The sequence below is a fragment of the Mercurialis annua genome, linkage group LG7, assembly GCF_937616625.2.
Source record: "Mercurialis annua linkage group LG7, ddMerAnnu1.2, whole genome shotgun sequence".
Taxonomy (NCBI): domain Eukaryota; kingdom Viridiplantae; phylum Streptophyta; class Magnoliopsida; order Malpighiales; family Euphorbiaceae; genus Mercurialis; species Mercurialis annua.
Genome location: NC_065576.1, coordinates 14,098,755 through 14,121,309, shown reverse-complemented (window position 1 = coordinate 14,121,309; position 22,555 = coordinate 14,098,755). Strand labels below are relative to the sequence as shown.

The 22,555-nt window shown below is 31.6% G+C and overlaps 1 protein-coding gene and 1 long non-coding RNA gene across 4 annotated transcripts; one reads left to right on the top strand and one right to left on the bottom strand.

Annotated features, from left to right (window-relative positions):
• Positions 1-7,524: 7,524 nt before the first annotated feature.
• On the bottom strand, positions 7,525-10,976 carry LOC126654674 (uncharacterized). 3 transcript variants are annotated; one of them, XM_050348612.2, is made up of 7 exons: positions 10,846-10,976; positions 10,708-10,784; positions 10,557-10,626; positions 8,926-9,035; positions 8,236-8,350; positions 8,021-8,110; positions 7,525-7,895 (listed from the first exon to the last, which is right to left on the bottom strand). In XM_050348612.2, exons 2-6 carry the CDS (start codon positions 10,766-10,768, stop codon positions 8,026-8,028), a joined length of 441 nt encoding a protein of 146 aa, XP_050204569.1. In that variant the 5' UTR covers positions 10,769-10,784; positions 10,846-10,976; the 3' UTR covers positions 7,525-7,895; positions 8,021-8,025. The 3 variants fall into 3 exon arrangements, with proteins under 3 accessions (XP_050204569.1, XP_050204568.1, XP_055959844.1); XM_050348611.2 differs by having other exon boundaries at positions 10,708-10,769; positions 10,846-10,974; XM_056103869.1 differs by lacking the exons at positions 10,708-10,784; positions 10,846-10,976 and having other exon boundaries at positions 8,926-9,066; positions 10,557-10,625.
• A 10,390-nt stretch (positions 10,977-21,366) lies between these two features.
• Positions 21,367-22,313, top strand: LOC126657488 (uncharacterized). The gene is made up of 2 exons (XR_007633347.2): positions 21,367-21,676; positions 22,080-22,313. It is a non-coding gene; the product is annotated as an uncharacterized LOC126657488 (long non-coding RNA).
• The last annotated feature ends 242 nt before the right edge of the window (positions 22,314-22,555 follow it).

The following is a 22,555-nucleotide window of genomic DNA, read 5'->3' as shown; positions in this document are numbered from 1 at the left end:
ATGTTTAAATTTATAATCAGTTAATTAAAAAACTTGAGTTGACATTCAGTTGACATTAAATTGCTTTCATTAAAATGTCAATTATTTTTCACTTAATATTTTTTTGAGAAAACAACAAAAATGCCAAAAATTGGCCTCCAATTACACTTATTACCATTTAACTCATTTATTTTACATTCATACCACAAAACACCAAAACTTTACATTCATGCCATCCCAATAAGAAGAAGACATGTGGTCCTTTTTTTTCTTTCCCATGTGGTCCCCTTTTCTCTCTCATGTGTTCCCTTTCTCTCTTTCTCTCTCCACGTGGTCCCCCTTTTTCTCTCTCATGTGTTTCTCTTTCTCTCTTTCTCTCTCCCTCTTGCCACGTGGTCCCCCTTTCTCATACACACACCATATACCTAAATAATTCATTTATATAACATAAATTTTAAAAACAATATTACTTTTAATTCTAAAAACTTAAATTTATTAAATTTATTAAATTTAAAAAAATACATAAATACATAAATACACAAATAATATAATTTTTATAAATTATTTAATTTTTATGCCATGTATAATTATACATTATGATGTATCTATCATGTATAAATATATATCATGATTTATCTATAAAGTACATTTTAAAAATATTTCTATCATGTATAAAATATGTATCGGAAAATGTATAAATATATAAATGAACCTATCGAATTAGTCGGTTGATTCAATTAAATCGATAAAAATTAAAGATAAAAATTAAAAAGTTTAATTAATTCGGTTATTTAAACTCCAATTTACTACATATAATTCACTTTCTCGATCAAAAAATTTTGGAAAAGATAAATTAGTAATCAAATATGTATCAGAGATGTATTTATTTTTTAATCACGAAATCTGAATTATATTTTAAAAAAAAAAACAAAGTAACATATTTATATTTTTAAATATAAATTAAATATATAAAACTTTAAAAAAAAAAACCGATTGAATTAGTCGGTTGATTTAATTAAATCGATAAAAAAATAGAAAAGGGAGTTTGAACGGCCGAATATGTATCAAATATGTATCGGAGATGTGTCGGATATGTAGAAACGATGTATCAAATATATATCACAAATATATCAGATATATGTAATAATACTTATCATATTACGGGTTACGTGCGTAATACGTAAAGTAATTCTAGTACATTTTATAAGTAATCACCCTTTTCGCTACTTTTAGTTTATTTTAAAGAAATATATTTATTCATAAATAGATAATTAATGTTTTAAAACTTATAAATATCTTTTATTGATTGTATTCTAAATTAAGCTTGTTTATTTAAAAAGTGTTAGGTGCTGCATGTAATATTTAGTCCGAAGTTTTAAAACTACATTGACAACATCTACTTTTTTTTTGTCTCTTTCTTAAATAATCCTCGTCTTTACTTTTTTTGAATTTTCTTTAAAAATGGAGTTTATATCTGCTCTATAAATATTTCAATTAAAAAATTAAAAAAGTAGTAAAATAAAATAAATATTTAAATTTAAGCAAAATAAAATTTCCACTTGAATCTCCATTACTTCATGTAATATTCAAATAAATTATATAAAACTTAGGAAGCAGACCTAATAAAAATGAAGGACATGAAGATAATTTTACAACCAAATGCGCAACTCACCATTCTAAACTGAATGGTGAGTAAGAAGTCACAACTTTACAACCAATGGTAAGAAAGGGTAATGGTCAGCTATATTCTAAAAAGGAAGAGATGGTGCTAGTGAAAGAAAACTGATTATTATGACATTAAATGTAAACTTTTTGATAAAATGGTATTGTGCGTAAACTTTTTGATAAAATGGTATTGTGCGAAAATAAAATTCATTTTATGACTTTTCTTATTATTTTCTCTATTTTTTTAGCATTATAAAATTTTAATAAATTATTTTAAATAATCCAATTTATTTTCAAATTTATAATCAACTAAATAAAAAATTTGAGTTGACATTTAATATGTTTCTTTAGCATTATAAAATTTAAATAAATTAGTTTAAATAATATAATTTATTTTTAAATTTATAATCATCTAAATAAAAAATTTGAGTTGACATTCAATTGACATTAAATCGACATTTAGTTGACATTGAATTCACATAAAGTTAACGCAATAACTCTAAAATATCTTGAAAATTTATGTTCAATCTACTATTAGTTTATTTTTGACGGTATAATTTTTTTTAAAAAGTAATTTTGCTAACATAATAAAAAATAAATTAAAATTTTAAAATTGTAATAATTTACAAAAATAATTACTTCAGATTGACATTTAGTTTATATTAAGTTGACATTAAAATTACATTGAGTCGATATTGAGTGGACGTTGAGTTGACATTGAGTTAACATTTAATTTACAAGAATCACTGCAGAAAATATTAAATAATTTACTTTCAATCTACTACTAGTTTATTTATAATGGTATAAATTATAAAAAAATAATTTTAGTATAATAATAAAAAATAAATTCATTTAAATTTATAATAATTTACCAAAATATTTATTTTGGGTTAACATTCAGTTGATATTAAATTACATTAAATTTATATTGAATTAACATTAAATTTACTTGAGTTGACATTGAATTTACATTGTGTTGACATTGAATTTACATTAAGTTGACTTTGAATTTATATTGAGTTCAAATTCAGTTCACTTTAAGTTTATTTTGAATTTATTTTTGGTTCATTTTAATAAAACCTTAGATAGTTTAATTTTAGATTACTATTGTGAGTGGAGCAGGGTTCAGGGGCCGCTCGTCTAAGGCTTATGGCTGACTTCTCTATCAGGAAATGGTTTGAAAAATGGAGTCGACACCTAGTTTAACTAGGAAATGCCTTTTAACCTACTAGGTAACCTTACTCGCCTCCGGTAAGATCATCGTGCATCGGATCAAAGACTGGGGTTCGTGGCCCTCCCTGAGACTCTTGTTCTTGGCTTATCTGCTACCGGCTTTATTTACTGGACATATTTGTTTTTATCTCATCTCAACAATATATGCAGTTCACAGGATATGAAAGCTGTAAATAAACATGTATGAAAGCAGTAAACACGTTTAACGCGCATATGACTCGATCTGGACTAGCATTTGAGGCAAGTAGAAGGTACTCCTAAACATACATCTAACTTCAGAAGTTTCTAGCAAATAGCGTAAGTCTGGCTGGTCAGGATATTTTACATGCACAAAGCCAAAACTGGATGTAAATGTTTTATTAATTCTATTAGGTGATCTTGAAAAACCTATACAACCGTTACTGCTCATTTCATGGTAGTCCTATGATGTGTAAGTGATGGACTAGAATTGCATTAATGAGCTAATTTATGTGATTAATCCTTTAATCGGTTAATTTGATGGGCTTCTGGGAAGCGGTGAACATTGCAGGCATGCTCAGGGGCAGTTTGGTATACATATAAGGTTAGCGATACTTTTAAACCTCGTTGACTTTAAGTGCCTCGTATTCGCGCGGGTTTTGACCATTGGTCTGGTTGGAACGGGTTCTCGGTCAGATCACGAGAGTTGTGCGTCTCGTCAAACCGGTTCTACTAGTCTGGAGTCAATTTTGAGTTCGGGTTAATCCAGAATCTGCTCTGGAAGTTGCTGGTTTGCTGGGCCTCAGACTCGTGGGCCCGGTATATACACTGTGTTATATTTTGGGATTTCTGAGTCCGTTTATATAGGGCTTGGCCCGCTATAAAGCAGAAACTTAAAGTACATAAAACACAATAAATCTAGGTCTAAACAGAATCCAATTCAGAGCTCAAACGAGCCCGAAAACTTAAAATGAAGATCTGGGAGTCGTCTGGAAGATCTGGGAGTCAATCTGGAAACAAGATTCCTCAAGAACACGGAGCCGAGAGGAGGTGGCGGCGCCGGAAGGTTGAACTGGCGGCGGTGCCAGTTGCAGTGGCGGCTGCACCGCTTTGTCGGCAGGTTCAGAGCTCCTTTTTTTTTCGCTTCGTTCTCACTCGTTTCAACTCCGTTTTTCATGAAAAATTAATCAAAAACGCATAACATTGAACAAGGAATTCAAATATAGCATTTATAGAGTGCTTAAAGCTAATTTAAACAAAAAATAATTTGAGGGCAGCAGCTACGAAAATTATTTTTCCATGGCAAATAAGCTCAAAATCACATCTAACATGCACCCTAAGAGCTACAATTAACTGAGTTTCCTGATTTGAACTTTTTAAATACATTAAATCATTCATTAACATGCTTATTAATCGATTTTATGGAATTTTGACAATTAAATTATTAAGTATAGCATGGCAATTTTATGGCTAAAATTGGCAAATAAACTATCATACTCCCTAAATCACACAATTACAACAATTATAATGATGATGGCATGCAATTCATGGCGATTCAAAGGGATAAATAAGAGGATCCTCAGAATTACCGGTCTAAGTCCTTAACTCGTTTGCTGACGAATTGGATGCGGATTCCAGTTTCGAATCTGATGCGGCTGCTGCGTTCTTGGAGAATCAACACGTGTTTTAGGTGTTTTTAGGACTGGAAAGTTGTGTGTGTGGTGTGTGTAAATTTCGACTATGCTATTCTAGCGGGGGCCGAATTTTTTGTATCTTTTTTTAGGGTTTGTGTACCACCTTTAGCAAGATTAAGGATTCTATTTTTTAGTGGTTAGGGATGACCTAGAGTTAGCTAGAGGTTTGATTTTAAATTCTCTTAGTTAGAGTTTTATATACAACAATAGTCAAAGAGTGTTAAATGATAGATTATTAGGAATAAAATTAGGTTAAAATATTTATCTTAAATTTTTACTTTTTAAATTCGTATTAATTAATTAATTAAGGGAAAATTATGTCTAAAAGTGTTATTTGGTGCCCGAAAGTATTAAAAACGACTCTTGGGAGCTTATGGGATTGAATATGGTCAATTTCAGTCCATAAAACTTACAAATTAGCCAATAAACTTCTAAGACATTGCAATTAGTCCAATTTTTGGACTTAGGTTACAATCTCTTTGTATTTTTATAGGCTATTTACGCCTAATTGCGTTTTAATCCTCCAAGTTTACAGCTGTGCACAGATTACGCCTGCCTAGATTCCAGCAAGTAAATTGATAACACGTCACCTGAACAGATTTCTCTTGAAATCATCATTGGACACTTCAGTCCCTTATCACTTTTTATCTGTCTGAAAAATAGGTGCCTACAACTATTAGTTTATTTGTCACTTTATAAATTATTTTTAATAGCATAAATAATTTGTAATTAATTTAATTAAAGCAAGTCAATTTTAAAACTATATTTAGCTTATCATTAATTTTTTTATATAGTTTATTTTGAGTTGACATTAAGTTGATGTGTTTTCAATATATTAATTTTTTAAAAAAAAACCCACAAAAAACTTAGATAATTCATTTTTAAATTTTTAATAGTTTATATATCATTTTAAATACTGATTATCAATAATGTAAATATTTAATTAATTAATTTAATAAGATTAAATTACTATTAAATTTAATAAAAATTTATTTTAACTTAGTTTACTTTAAGTGAATATTTAATTTACACTAATATTAATTTAATTAGAATAAATTAATTTAAATTTTGATAAGCGTAATATTTTATTATTATTTTATAATAATATATTATTTATATTTCAATAGGTTTACATTAAGTATACATACTTCTTTAATTATTATTAAAGAGTACACGTATATGTAATAAATAGTAAATAAAGACAATAATCAAGTTTTGCCTCTGTCGTTAGACATATGGCCAAAGAGTGAAAAATCTTGGGTTTGAATCCCACTGAGAGAAAAATTATGTTTTACTTAATTCTTTTAAAATCTGACCATCGCCGTTGACTAGGTGTTGACCAGCGTTAACCGCCATCCTTCGGCCGATCAGACTATCCCCAACCGGTCAGTCTATTTTTGGTCCAACCGCCACCTAGTACCTTGTTCATTAACTCTTGATAAGGGGTAAAATAGGGTTAAAAATATTTTGAAGTATAAATAAAAACTTTTAAAACGAATTGAGATAAATATGCTTTTTTGTTTATTTTTGAGTCCCTAATGCATAATTTTATAAAACTGAGTTATAAGATGTAATTGTTTCTAAGTACTATTCATCCTGAAGTAACTAATTGATTAAGGAATCCAAAAGTAGGGATGACATGTTTGACACAAAGGATTTTGAATCCAAACAGAAATAAAACCGTACTAAAAATATGTAACTTTGCTTGGCCCAACTCTAGAATATTAAAGGGCACGGTGATTGAAGTTTTACTTTGAGTGGCATATTGCGTAGATAGCATATGCTAAACATATAGAAATTGTATTCTTCGCAATGGTGAAGTGTGAATCTTACGGAATCATCACTAAGGAAAAGAATAGACTTGAAAATAACACACGTATAGACTCTCATGCGGATTGACACTCCTACTTAATATTATTAGTATATATATATATATATATATATATTATATATTATATATCTATATTTATATGAACTAGTTTCGCATCACGTGCTATGCACGTGGCTCGTAACGTAACTTCTCAATGAATATATTAGTAAATTTATAATAATTATATCAATTTTTTTATTTATAATTAATATTAAATTAGTTAAGAATTTTTGTAAAAGTAAATATAATATATTTGGTTATTAAATTTTTTTCCATACTGAATTTATTCTTCTTTTGGTTTTATAATAACCATAATTAAATAATTAATTTAATTTCATTAATAATATCTTTAAAAATAATAAGATATAAATTTAAATAATAATATATTGACCAAATATAATATTTTAATTTTGTAGTTCAATCAAATTAAAAGATAAGTATTACTACTAATTTGGAGACAATTTAGTTATTTTTTACATATTAAAAATTAAATTGGAGATAATTTAGCTACCTATTCTAATTAGATCTTTAATTACAATAGTGATTAATTAAATAACTAATTAGTTAATGACTATAAAACCTTTATTTAGTAGTAAACTAAAAAGGATTATTCAGTAAATTTGCCTGTCCCCCCCCCCCCCCATCCGTGCTTTTATATATAGTATAGATAGATAGATAGATAGATAGATATAGATAGATGAATAGCAGTATTTGCATTTTATACAATCACTTAGAGATATATTTCAATTTGAATCTTTCTATATGATTCGAATATATCTCTTATGAATCATAATTCTGATGAAATTATACTAACTAATTAATTGATAGACTTTTAAAAAAAAATTATTAGAATTAGACTTGTACTTAATTTTATAAATATTTTAATTAGATAGTTATAGATAAATAGACAATAACTTCTTAAATCATGAAAATAAAATACGTATATTCCACACACCGCTAGGACAATTAGAATAAAAAATTTATTCATTCTTTCATATTTTGTTTTTAAAAAAACTTGAGTCCCTGTACTTTAATCTTTGTTGCAAGCAATATCTCAATTAGATTTCATTTTTGGTTTGACTTGACGCAATTATTATAGTATTTTTTTATGACAGAAGGACCAAATATCTACAAGATTAAAACTACAAGGACTAAATGTATACAAATTATTGTCGATAGATCCAACTCAAAAGAATATGGCAGTGCATGGATCTAAATACGCATTTTGCCAAGAATATGGCATCACTATTAAGTTTCTACTGCATGCATGGTCATGTAAATACCTGTCTCCGCAAAGCGCAACACTGAAAAGTTGCAATAACTAAAAATTTAAAACTGCTCATGCTAATCTTTTAAAGAATTAACTAACAAAGCATTCCATGATAATCTTTGTAAGAAATTGAACAACTCGGTCGTAACTCGAGAACTTGTGGTAAACAGATGACCATCATCGGCCTCTTTCGAACATAATTAGCTGAATCCAAAATAATGAGTGCCTGCCATGGATACGGTAAAATATTTACACTAACTAAAAACTAAACGTAAAAATAAAAATAGAAGAAGAAGGAGCTAACTGCTTTTGTACTAATTGGACTGAAACAACTTGTAGAAAAGAAAATACCTAAGTTAAAGGTTTCTACGGCTTAGATGCCATGCAAACTGATCAACAGCCACCATAGCTCGCGAGGCTGCAGCAATCGAACCATCATACCTGCCAATGCCACGTAAACACGACAATTTAATTGTGTCAGCACATCACATCCTCTAACTCGCTAAAATCTACAGATCTTTACTCTTAGAATTCAACATGTAATCACAAGAACAAGAAGGTCTTACTGTGCAACCATGAGACATGCAGCTGTCTGCATGACAATAGCACCTTCTCCAGAAGGATTTGATGTATTAATACATCTCGCAGAAAACCAACTCTCATGAACTGAAGTAACCAAATCTGCCACCCAATTACGCAATAGTAAGACGACAATACTAACAAACAGTAAGAATTCGAAGTTACATTTTGCTGAGCTACAAATTTGTCGCTAAAGGTCCAATGTATGAGGACTTGAAAGTGCGCAGCGCAGTATGAATTAAAATGCCAATTTTTAAGGTATTCCAGTCAGGTTCATATAAGTACCGCCCTAGAGAGCAACAATCCATTTTATAGTTAAAGATGCATTAATTGCACCAGCCTCTTTAGGTTGAAGAACGTATGCGATATTTATATATCATAAGGAAAGAAAGATATCTAAATCTCACTAACTACTTATTAGATATTGTAATGTTGCAAAGCCCCATAAATTGGTTGATTCTCAATGTTTTCAACGGAGAAGAAGCTTATTGGTAGCATACCCAGAAAAACACTAAATAGGCCTCAGCAATAATTTTACTATCCATGACAAAACAATAAATCAAGCCATGTAACTCAGCTATCCAGCCTTAATAAGCAAGCTAAAAAATGGATTCTTGATATTTGATTATCTTTATTAATAACTTTAAAAAGACATTGACGAATTTAGCAGAACTTACATTGACATTGCCCAATAACAAAGCTCCCCATCTGGAGTTGGTTGCTTTTGATGAAATCAATGAATTGACTCAATTCAGTAGGACTGACTTTTATTCCCTCTTGTTCTGCACTAAATTTACCCAGATCAAGCTTTCCCAGCACTTTACAACAAAAGAAATTATCAATCTACATACAACTACAAGTAATGTAAAATGGCTTCACAAAGTATGTAACATGACTTGAATTTCTCCAACTGCATGGATCTCAACTAAATGCAAGATCTTACATTTACAACTTAGCACCTTCCATTATCTCATGAAGTATCGGAATGCAATATATATTCAAGTTCAGCCTTTCTCTATCCTAAAATAAATATATTTTTAACAATTATTATCTGCATGTTTTTGACAACATCTCAGTACATATTAAATAGATAAATTTTGAAAATAAATTTCAAACATATTAGAGATAAGAGGCAAAGATTCAACAACGCAAAGAAGGCCCTCAATGTACAAGGATTCATGCATAGCAGGCTCTCTGAAAGATAACAAATACACAGCCTTCCCCTTTCGGTATAAAAATGTGTTTCCCATGGTTCATATCTAGTTATACACGGGTTTTATTGAAGTAACACAAATATTTCACTCAGTGCTAACCCACTTGTGACAGAATAGTTTATCTTTGAACGCAAAAGGTAGAGATACAAGTGAATTAATACAACAGAAAGACTGTTACATTATATTCTTCAATCGCAATTGATAGGCCAAATAGGGAAAGATCAAGAGATCAAGCACATTGAGCATAAGGCAAACGATAACAAAAGTTATTTTATAGTAAACATTAAGTAACACAAGGTACAAAATGTGAAATCAAAATGAATGTAGGAGATAAATCCTGATTTCTAAAAATTTAAGAATGTAGCTTTGAAGTTATTAAACAGTGTTCGTTTAAAAATAGAAGAAGAGCTCAGTAATTTTTGTATAACTGCAACATGCATTGCAATGATTACAACATAGTTTCACTAGCACACATTTTTAGCATTCAATCGAACTGGGTAAAATATAACTTGCTAGAATAAGCATGAACTCCTGACAAGAGAATATCTTTAAGATCGAGCTGCCAAGCATGACAGTATTATGAATGCGATCTCTATAATCTCCGTTGGATCTGAATTTTAATTGTTGCAGCGAAGTGCAAACAACACAATCCCCCATCTCAACTGCTATGCTATTCTTGACATAGGTAGCACAGACACTTCATTCAATGAACATGTCCCGTGTCAGAAATGTTTCGAACACTTGGCGTTTCCGACACGAAACTTCAGTTTAACTTAGAAAACGTTAAAATAACATTGTTTCATTTCATCATGTCCTCATCCAAGTGCCCTGTTACCCCGCGTTCAAATCCGTGCTACCTAGCTGATGGCTACTAAGTAGAAATACAATAATAGTCTAAAATTTCCAAAATAAACCACATGAAGCCGAGAAATAAAACTCTAACAAAGAAGCATAATCTATACTCATGACATTTGCAAAATTATTGTTATGAATGCTAATTTCCTGAAATTCATGCTACCGACGAATGAAATTCAAACAAAACAACATATCCACTGTAATTCTAATATAGTAAATTAAAGAATAAATGAACTTACATGATTGAAAGCAAGCGTGACGGAGCATTTGGATCATAGTTAATAAGAAGTGCCGACTTCAATGGTTTCCCTAACAATTTTTCACAAACAAAATCTCTGTAATTTCTATCACAATACAGAGACATGCATATATAGGTACATGAATACGTACCAGCACCAATTTTAGGCGAAGCCCACTTCTCCCAAGCTTTATGAACAAACCCAAAATCCATTCTGCTAAACGATTAACTGTGTTTCAGAAGGTTAATCGATTGAATGAGAGCAAACAAATCAAACAGAAAAAATTTACCTGAATATGTAATCAAAGATGTTGCGGCCTTAAAATTCTGTTTCGGGCGTTAATTTTCTTTGAATTTGTCTGCCGATTGAAACTGGTTCATTGGAAAAACTGTATAGAAGAAGAAGACATTACGTTACTCGTTTTATTTTTTTACTGGACCGAACCGGATCGAATTTTCGTGCACCAAAATGAAAAAATTATAAACCAGACCATAAAATTTAGGCTAATAGACTGAAAAACCCCAGATCTTTGTTTTGGTTTTCAATTCCACCCCGACGTTACAATTTTTTCAATTTTACTCTATTTCGTATTTTTAATTTTCAATTGCACCATGAGATACTAAATTAAACTCTTTTCATTTGAATAATATCCTAAATAGGTCCTTCATATTTATAAAAAAATCTAAAATCTTTTTAATGTTATATATTATACAAAAAAAACCATCTTTTTAATAAAATAAAACTAAATTAAATTAAGTAAATAAACCAATCTCAAAATTACAATCAATTTCAACTCCAATCTCAAAATTTTCTACCTTGATGTCCTTATACTGATTTTACCTGCTCATTTGATGTACCTTAGTCACTGGGCTTTTCGTTTTTGAAAGGTAAGACTACCCTTCATTTTGCTGCAGTTTGTTTCCTGGGAAAAGATTGGAGAATTCAGGCGAGGAGCTGTCAGAGGTGGAGCAGCTGCTCCTCCTCCGGAAAATTTAAAAGAAAAATTATTTTTTTAATTAATTTAAATTTAGTTTCTTTATTTTATTGAGAAGATGGTTTTTTAGTATAATTTATAGGGATAATGTCATAAAAATTCACGAACTTTACATGTTTTTTCATTTTAATCATGCACTTTAAATTTTCTCATTTTCATGCACGAACTACTATTTTTTCTCAAATTCATGCACGGTGCTGAGGTGTCATGGTTCCATTGGTGTAATTTGCTGAGGTGGAGGTCATTTTACACCAATGAGTGAGTGCCACCTCAGCACCGTGTATGAATTTGGAAAAAAGTGGTAGTTCGTGTATGAAAATGAGAAAATTTAAACTTCATGATTAAAATGAGAAAACGTGTAAAGTTCGTGATTTTTTTTGATATTAACCCTAATTTATAACATAAAAGAGTTTTTAGATTTTTTTATAAACATAAAGGACCTATTTAAGATATTATCCAAATGGAAAGAGTTCAATTTAGCATCTCAGGGTGCAATTGAAAACCAAAAATGCGAAATAGGGTAAAATTGAAAAAATTACAACGTCGGGGTGGAATTGAAAACCAAAACAAAGGTTAGGGTTTTTTCAGCCTATTAGCCTAAAATTTAAGTAGTTTGTATTTTTAGGCCTAGTGCCTTAAAAAACCCCGACCTTTTATCCCCTTTTCAATCTTACTCTGACGTTGAAAATCTGTCAATTTTGCCCTATTTTATATCTTTTCATTTCAATTGTATCCTAAAGCATAAAATTGACTTTTTCTCTATTTGGCAAAAGTTTAAAAAATAATTCTCTATTTTGCATCAAATTAATTTTTTATATTAAATTGACTATTTTTGAAGATTTTTTTTAAATTTTTATCAAATAAATAAAAGTTAATTTTATGTTTTAGGATATAATTGAAATGAAAAAAATACAAAATAGGGTACGATTGATAAATTTTTAACGTTAGCGTAGGATTGAAAAGGGGATGAAAAATTGGGGGTTTTTTAAAGCATGAAGCCTTATTTTTATAAAGATGGATTAGTTTGGTTTTGGCGTTTTGTAATTCAAATCCAATCGAACCGAACTGTGCACACATCTGTATATAGCCAGCCCGTTGAACAACACAATCAAAAAATATTGTCTTTTTTTTTGTTAGTTGTGAGGTCTAAAAAAATATCAAAACACTTCCAAATTTGCATTCATGATGCTAACCTAGTTGAGCTAAGGTGGAGTGGCAACCACTTTACTTAGACTAATAGTCATGATAGCATAAACAAAGTTTAGAGGAAGTTCAATGGAGTTTTTCTTAATGAGAATTGAATGAACTCTTTTGGTAATTCAGAAGTTAGAATTTTAAAAGGTATTCTGATCATTTTTTTTATCATACTGGTGTTTAATGATTTGATTATTCTTACCTTGAAACTTGGTAAGTTCTTTAATATGTGAAAAAATTGTAATGGATTTTAAAGTATGTTAGAAATATTTGGGATAAACCCATGTAGAAGCGGGGAGGACAACAAGAGTGCTAGTTCACTCGGATTTTATGGCTACATGGTAGTTTAAACTAGAAACAAATTTGACACGTAGCAGGGCTAGAAATGCATTTCTACTGACTATACATCTCACTCGCTTATAAATGTATTAGATGTCGTGCATCGGACTAAAATATCCGAGTTCGTAAATAAAATTAACTCTTGTACTTGCAACAATTTATCAATTTTATTAAGTTACTAGTTATATTTATGAACAGCGCGGAATTTCGGGATCGCTCGTCCAGACTTATGTCTGACCTCGAATCTGGTGGGTGTAGACACCTATTTTCTAGACAAGTAAAAAGTGATAAGGGACTGAAATGTCTAATGATGATTTCCAGAGAAATTTGTCTGAGTGACAAGCTATCGATTCTTTTGTTTGAATCTAAACAGGCGTGATTAGTGCACAATTGCGAACTTAAAGGGTTAAAACGTAATAGCCGTAAATAACTTATAAAAATCCAAAGAGATTGTAGTCTAAGTCTAAGAAATTGGACTAATTGCAATACCTTAGAAGTTTATGGGGGCAAATTACAAGTTTGACGGACTAAAATTAACCATAACCAAACCCTTAGAAGCCTTTTGTGACACTTTCAGGCACCACAAATTACTTTTTAACATACTTTACTTAGCCTTTAAGAAATAATCCGAATTTAATTAAAATAAATAGAAGTTTAGCTCAATCCTCATACTAACAGTTCTATCACTTAACACTCTTTCACCCTTCTTGTTTATTTGTAACTCTAGAAACCTTACTTGAATAGAATTAAACTATTAGCTAATCATAAGCTGGCCATAAGCACTATAAATAGACCGCTAGACAGTCTAGCTATAGATCGGAAAAATTCACCATCAGAAAAAGTACACCGAAACCTAGAAATTCATAGGTTGGCCGAACCCCCCTTCTCACCCACACACACAAAAACACCAGTCTTTCAAACAAGCTGAAACGCTTTAAACATTCAAAAACGCAGTGTTGTGCATTGATCCAAAACTAGATTCTACATCTGAATCACCAGAAAACGAGTCAGGGACTCCAAATGGTATTTCTGAGGACCTATAACTTTCTTATCACTTTATTTGCTGTTTTTATGCTATAATTGCTTATATGTATATGTTAGGATGCATACTTAGATTGTTCTGTTTATTTTTGTCATTAAATGCTGAAATTGCCATAAACTGCCATAATTGCTATTTTTAGTATATTTGCCATGATTTCCATGAAAAAATGTTTAGAAATGTGTATTAGGCTATTTTAAACATCATATCCAGATTTCATTCGATTCCAGTGCTTAGGATGTATGCTAGGTTTGTTTTATGTTTCTTTTGCCATAAACATGCTCTTTTCCAAATTTTCTTTGATTAATCATCAAAAACATGTCCTTTAACGGATTTAGGGTGTTTTAGAACTTGTATATCTCTTCTAGTGCATGTTTAGATACTTTCATATTCAATTTTATGCGTTTCGGAGTGATTTTTCATGACTTCCGAGCCAAAAGATGGAATGTCGCCGCCGACGACGAACCGCCGTCGCTGCCAGATCAGACTGCCTCCGCCGACAGAGTGAAGCGGCGCAGCAGGCAGTATGGAGTGGAGCCGCCTCCGCTCATAATAGCGCCGAAATCATCATCCCCCTGACCCATATTTGACTCTTAGACCCTCTGGACTCCATCTTGGCCCAATTTTCGTGTTTGCGGGTTTGTTTGAACTCGAAATTGGATCCCATTTGAGCCCATACATATGGAATTAGTTTTAGAATTATTATCTTATGTGTAATGGGCCTTTCCCAATTTAATTCGGGCCTTGAAGCCCAAACTTGTAATCTACCATGCCAAGTGGACCCTGAAGCCCGAGCCGATGAAACCAGCTACTTCCAGAAGGTATTCCAGATTTGTTTTATCTCGGAATCAACCCCAGTTCAAGCCAATGAATTTGTATCAATAAGAAAAAGTACTTCTGTATTCTAACTGAGTTTCAACTATGACCACCTCGAGTCAAATCGCATTGAGTGTCGAACACTTCGGTTTACAAGGTTTAAAAGTATCTTTAACCCTGTAAGTTTATCACCTGCCTTTTATGTATGTTTAAACTGTTTAATACGCTTTTCAAAAGCATGCAGAAATGCAATTATATACAGACTAAAGGACTAACCATGTTAATTTAGTAATCAAAACCAATCAAATCCAGTAAATCACTCATACATCTTAGGACTTCCATGAAAACGTAAATAGAAGTTGTATCAAGACGACTAAATAATAAAATCAATCACACTTAGAAATCCAGTGTAGGATTTGTGCATGTAAAACGATCCAGATCATCTAATATCTGATACATGATATAGACCACCAGGGTTAAATGCAAGCCTAGGAGTATTTGCTACCTGCCTCACATGCCAGAATCAAGTCATATGCGCTTCCTAAATTGGGTCCTTTACCTCTCAGAATTAGGCCTTTTTTTTAGCCCAGATTTAGAGTTTTTCATGTAGTTTAATATTATATTTTATAACGGACCATTCCCAATGTAATTCGGGCCTCAAAGCCCAAAAGTGTAATCCATAATATAAAACGGGTCCATGAGCCCAAAACCGTCGGACCTAGCGACTTCCTGACCAAAATTCGGGTTGACCTAAACTCGGAATTGACCCCGGTTCAAACTAGTGGAATCGTATCAACGAGACGAACAACTTCCGTGTTCTTTCCAAGAACCAATTCTGGCCATATCGACGGTCTAAATGTGGCGAGTGCCAGTTAGTCAAGTCAACGAGATTTAAAAGTATCTCTCACCTTGTATATCTATCCAACTGCCCATGAGAATGTCGATAATGTTTACTGCTTTCCAAAAGTATGCAAATCCAAATATTAACAAGCTAAGGACTAACTAAATTAAATCAAAATCAAATCAAAACTAGAAAATCACCTAGGCATATTTACATTGCGTGTAAAATGTAATTAGAGGTTGTATAGGACTTTCAAGAATAACCTAATTAAATCAATCAAACTTAAACTCTCGGTTTAGGCTTTGTGCATGTAAGCAATCCAGACCACCCAATACTTGTTATATTTTAGAAACTGTCAGGTTTAGATGTATGCTTAGGAGTAACTACTACTTGACCAGTCCACATCGAGTCATATGCGCGTCAAACGTGTTTACTGTTTTCATAAGTGTTTCTTTCCTTCAACACCATATCATATGAACTACAATTGAATGTCAAGATGATACTGATACATCCAGTAGATAAAAAGTAGAGGTTAATAAGCCAAGCGCACGAGTTAGATAGGTCCACGAACCCGATCTTTGTTCCGCGTACGGTAATCTTACCCATAAACGAGTAAGGTTATCAAGTCGATGTAAAATGCATTTCCTAGCTGAGCTAGCTAATGACTCAACATTATTTCAAAATCTGTCCAGAATAGATTCCTGCCATAAGGATGGGGGAACGGGAGCCCCGAAAACCCCGCTTCTGCTCATAACAACATAATATTATTCAATTGATTTTTATAATAGAATTATGATATTTCATATTTGGTCCCTAAATCAATTATGCATTTTAACCCAAATATCACGATCCAATTTCAAGGATCACGACCGACACTAGGGTATGGGTATGGTTGTACCGGAACCCGTAGCTAGCCTCACGGATAACCAATTAATCATATAAACCTGCAAGAAAACCAATGCCGGGGGCAACCGAGACTCCAACCTAAGTCTAACAGTTTATATAAACAATTATATAATTAAATGCTTGGCTCAACCCGAGACTCCAAAACATGTGTCATATATATACACCACTAGAAAACAATGATTTAGCGACAGATATTTCCATCGTCAAATGACCAAAATCCGTCGCTAAACACGTTTAGTGACGGAAACAGTCTGTCGCTAAATTTTTGATCGCAACGTTTCATAACGACAGAAAAAAAAATTAGCGACGAATTTTAGTCTCTGTTTTAGCGACGGAATTCTAAATCAATCGCTAATTAGCGATGGATTTAGCGACGGATTTAAATCCGTCATTAATTTTGAAAAAATTAAATCGTAAATTTTTTTTTTGTTTAATCAATCACCCATCCGCGCCCTCCGTCACTCACCCACCCGCGTTAGTTCACCCACTAGCGCCCACTTATCGATTTTCGAAAACTTTCCAGTAGGTCACCAATCCTCCCATTGCTCCCACTCAAGGCTCTTTAACCTTGCAGTTATCCCGCGCAAAATTGAACCTTAATCAGCTCATATTCATGTTATATATCTATGTATATTATACTTAAATGTAACTAAAAACAACAAATATTTGTTTCCATAATTTAATCCGCATTCTAAGATAATTTTTTTATAATTAATAATTGGCTAAATCCATCTAGAGGCCCTTGTACTATATCATTTTTATTCAAAAAGCCCATGTACTATTATTTTATTCTTCAGGTCCCTCTACTTACATAATTTTAAATTTTCAGGTCCTTTTTTAGTTTTTTCCAGTCCCTCTACTTACAATTTTTTTGTTCCTCCAGTGCCTCAAAAGGACCTAAAAATCGGAATTTTGTCAAGTACAGGGACCCGAAGAACAAAAAAATAGTACAAGGGCTTTTTGAACAAAAATGATATAGTACAAGGGCCTCTAGATGGGTTTAGCCTTAATAATTATATACTTTTAATAAATAAATAATCTGTAATTATTATTTCATAAATAAAGTTTAATTATTATTTTATAAATAAAACCGTTATATTAAAATTTAATTAATAAATTTAATTACTATTTTTTATTAAATACTATCTTAAATAATATTTTTAATGTCTTTTAAAATGTTTTTAAACAGTGCAAATTAGCGACGGATTTTAAAATCTGTCGCTAAATTCTGTCGCAAAAGGCGTAATTTAGTGACGGATTTTAAAATCTGTTGCTAATTGCGGAATAAAATAGGCGGATAATTCCCGCCAATAATTAGCGACAGATTCTAAATTTTATCAAAACAATTGGCGTGACTACTCCCGCCAACTTTAGCGACGAAAAATCCGTCTTTAAAGTTGGCGGGATCACTCCCGCTAATTTAAATGAGTGTTTAGCGACAAATTTTAGATCCGTCGCTAACCAAAAAAGTAGCGACGGAAATTGAATCCGTCGCTAAAATGCTATTTTCTAGTAGCGATATATAATGAATCGATTCTAAAATATAACATGTCAAAATCAATATAAATTAGTCGGACCACACCGATAATCACAGGTATAAATAACAATAAAGACTAACTAGTTCTACTAAGGTCTAAGAGAATAAAACAATTGACTAGTTTTATTTAAAACAAAGGAACCTCCAAGTAAATCAAGAAATCAGAGATCGATCAATGCTCTCAAAATCATAAACCTGGAAAATTGGGAAAACAACGAGGTCAGATATATTGAAATGAGTTCATAATACCATTAATTTTATTAAGTTTAAAACCTTTAAAGCCTGAAATCCTTTTATACTAATATATATTCGATTATGGAACAACAGTATTGAAATGAAATCTAAAATATAATTCCAAAGTAGATGGGAACAAATTCTCATCAATCCCAAAGTAGGCCAAACATTGGTCAGCGAATTACAAAGTACTTATCGGTGCATACATTCTCGATACAAGCCTATCCAATAGCTCGTTCCAATCCAGATCCATAATCCTTAAAACAGTTCGGAAATATTTATATACTAAATTACATAAGTTACTTAATAAAGCGGTAAATAGCACTACAAACTCACTGCTTGCGTAACCACGAGATAATCTTGGCAAGCAAGCTTACCATGCGCAGACGACGGGTCTAAAAACAAGGCACAAGTTAAAATCCATACAACCTCTAAATTTAAGAATACTAGACACCATGTAGGACTAGCATCTTAATCACCACCAATGTACAAGCCCAGGTGAAGCAAACATCCATACAACCAAACAAAATAATTTAAGCCTAAATGAGTTTTTATCTTTAAAAAGAAATTCGGAGTTCTTATATAACTTAAATAACTCTTTTAAAATCAATGAGCTCAACACAACATGTCGGGCGACACAACTCTAACCCGACCCAAACGTATACCGAGGTATAATTCAAAGTAAAACCAATCCTTTAGATTAAACCAAATTCATTGAAACCAAAGAACTCATTATAAGTTTAACTCAACCAACGTTCACTAACAACAACAAGACGAATTTGACAACACTAGAAAATCTCACTCAAAGTATATAAAACATATATAAATCACCTAAAATAAAATCAAATATGATTTTAATTACTTTAAAACATATAAACTCAGATCTAAAATAACAATTTAATTACACATAAAAGTCTTGCAAAACCCACCATAACTTATATACAATTTCAACCAATTAATTACCCAACAACCTAAAATAAAACTAACATCCTTTATATGTCCAAAACAGTTTTAATAAACATATTTCCAGCACTTAATGTAATATCCCGTATAAATTTTGAAGTTTAATTTGCAAGTTTCGGAAATTAATTGAGCCGTTTACGTATTTGAATTCGCGTTGTGGACTAAATCGAAGTTTAGTATAGATGAAGGATCGTTTTATTGTTGCTGGTTAAGTCTGGGGGGTATTTTAGACTTTTGACCCATTCCTCATTCACTTTCAGCTCAATTGAACGAGACCTTAGTTAACCCCATTCTGTTATGATTTCAATCCGCACACGACTCATTTCACTCCGAATTTTCAGCTTGTTTTACTCACTATTTTAAAACGTTTTGAAAACCAAAAATCTTTACCACTCTACATACAAACCCTAGCCGTTTTCAATTCTCGTTTTCACTGAGAATCCATCTCTCAATCATCACTTAAACTCAGCGGTAAGCTTTGGTTCTAAATTTCAGTTTTATTCAAAAACGACGTCTTCGTTCATCGCTGATTACTCTTTCGTTTCAAAACCGAAATAGGTCCCGCTTCCTTCCAGTGATAGAAGACTCACGTATCTACAAATCCCAACTTTTCGTTCGTCAAACGGTACGTAAACGAACCCGTACCGATCGCCGCCGTTTTACCGTTTTCTGGAAATTTCTGATTTAAATTTAATTCGACCCTTCTGAAATTTGATTCGTTTGGCAGCCGTTTGGAGGTCGAAATCAATTCCGTTTGTTTCCCGTGGAAGTAGACTCACGCATCTACGTTTCTGCACCTTTCGTTCGTCAAACGGTACGTAAACGAACCCGTAACAATCGATGCTGTTTCACCGCTTTATAGGATTATGAACTATGATGTTTTAAAATTAGTTTCTGCCAAATGTTCCTTCCCCTGTGGAACTGATCCTTGTGTTTTGTTGATTAGTATTTATTGCTTAGTTAGTCGGTATTTGAGTCTATGAGGTTTTGGATTGAATCTCTCGTCGGTTTTCTTGTTTCCGCCGAAACGTTGGTGTTGCCATTCCTAGGATTATTGATTTGAATAATTGTGTTGTTCTTGGTTTTGATCACTGTGAGTGATTCTTGTTATTATATATGTTTAGATTAGGAGATTGTTAAGTTGTTTAAGTTTTGATAAAGGAAGTAGGAGAAGTTGATTTCTGTTTTGGTTTCTGCAACTTCGTTTTTCTTTGTTCTTGTTTACCTACTGTAAGTGTTGGATTCATATATGGATGTTAAATGGAGATGATGGTGACGTGGCAAGTTATGATTAGTTGTTGTGATTTTGTTTTGGCTAAGAGTTATAAATGGTCACTAAGTTATTATGATTTAATTAAATAAGTCCTTAAGCTTAGTTATTAACTGATTTGAATTGGTTTTAATTTTTATCTACGGAATTGATTTCGACTTATTAATTAGTGATTTAAATAATACTATTATTTATAATTTAAAATTTCTCCGGGCATTAATATTTTAAGTTTAAATTAAATATTAATTTTATTATGGTTATACGTAAAATTTTATATTGACTGTATTAAATAAGTATTGGGATTTTATTTTATTTAAAAGTTTGTCAAATTAATTATATTATTTTTAAGGCCTAAAAATAATATTTGAATATTTAAAAATTAAATTAATAATTGTTATTAATTATTATTTAATTGTTAAATTTATATTTTTAGCTTAGAATGCCTTTGGGATTAAATTTATATTTTAGCTTTGTTTGTTATTTAATTAATTGAGATAATTGCCGGTAATATTTAATTACTTGAGTTTCAAGCTATTGAGTTCTATTTTGATATTAATTAATATTTTATTTAATATTAATTATAAACTGTGGTTTATAAACTCTGGAATATTAGTTGGGTCGGTTTGGACTTGGGTCACCGACATGTGGGTTTAGCGTGGTAGTTTTTGAAAAACTCGGCTAACCCACTATTTGAGGAATTGATTTTATTTATCAATTAAATATTATTTTAATAATATTTTCGGATTGGATTTAAGTGAGAACTCAATAGTCTTGAATTAATTACGGCATTACAATTTATTCAGAATTGTGTTTCTCTGTGATTTATCTGGTTATTTAATTGTGCTAGTCCTACGTGGTGTCTAGTGATCTTAGAGTTAGGGGTCGTACGGATTTTAACCTATTTATTATTTTAGACCCGTCGACTGCTCGTGCTTCGGAGTCTACGCAGGGTTAGCTGTTTGCCAAGATCACGTGGATAAGCAAGCAGTGAGTTTGTAGTGCTATTTACCGCTTTATTAAGTACCGCATCGTATTTTAATATTATAAATGTTTGTGAACTGTTTTTACGGATTATGGATCTGGATTGAAACGAGCTACTCGATAGGCTTGTATCGAGACTGTGTGCACCGGTAAGTACTCTGGAAAACGGCAGACTAAAGTCTTGCTTACGCTGGTATATTTATATGACGAGGATTTGTTCCCGTCCACTCTGGGTTTATCGGTATGCTATGTCATACTTACGCTGGGATCATTTCAATACTGTTTTCCATAATCATGTTATATTAGTATAAAAATGTTTTGATTTAAGGGTTTTAAACTTAATAAATGTAAATAGTATTGCGAACTCATCTCAGTATATCTGACCCCGTTGTTTTCCCAAATTTTCCAGGTTTATGATTTGAAAGCTGGTCCACTCCGATTCTTTTGATTCCTCGGAGGTTTTTATGTTATTTAAACTAGTTACTATTTTTGAACTCTTAGACCGCAGTAGAACTAGTTTATATATTACATTCAATATTACACTTTGGGATTGTCGAATTTGATCGACTATTTATTATTAGCATATTTACACTGGAATATTTTATTATTATATTTAAGGCATGCTGTGGAATATTTTCAGCTACTTAAGTTATTTACATTAGAATTGTATTATAAATTGCTAGACTTAGGTTGAAGTCTCGGTTGCCCCGAGCAGTTTTCTGCAGGTTTAAATGTTTATTTGATTTCCGCAAGGCTTGCTACGGATTTTGTTACAACCATACCCATACCCTAGCGCCGGTCACGATTCATGAAATTGGGTCGTGACACTTAACAACTTAATCAAACCACCCAAAATAAGCCACATAACTTAGGTAAAATAAACAC

Excerpts from the sequence above, each read along its gene's own strand:
- LOC126654674 (XM_050348612.2), bottom strand. The coding sequence starts at position 10,768 with ATGGATTTTGGGTTTGTTCATAAAGCTTGGGAGAAGTGGGCTTCGCCT. Across the intron at positions 10,627-10,707 it reads TTCGCCTAAAATTGGTGCTG|GGAAACCATTGAAGTCGGCA; the intron begins GTACGTATTCAT and ends AAAAATTGTTAG. Across the intron at positions 8,351-8,925 it reads TGTTATTGGGCAATGTCAAT|ATTTGGTTACTTCAGTTCAT; the intron begins GTAAGTTCTGCT and ends ATTGGGTGGCAG.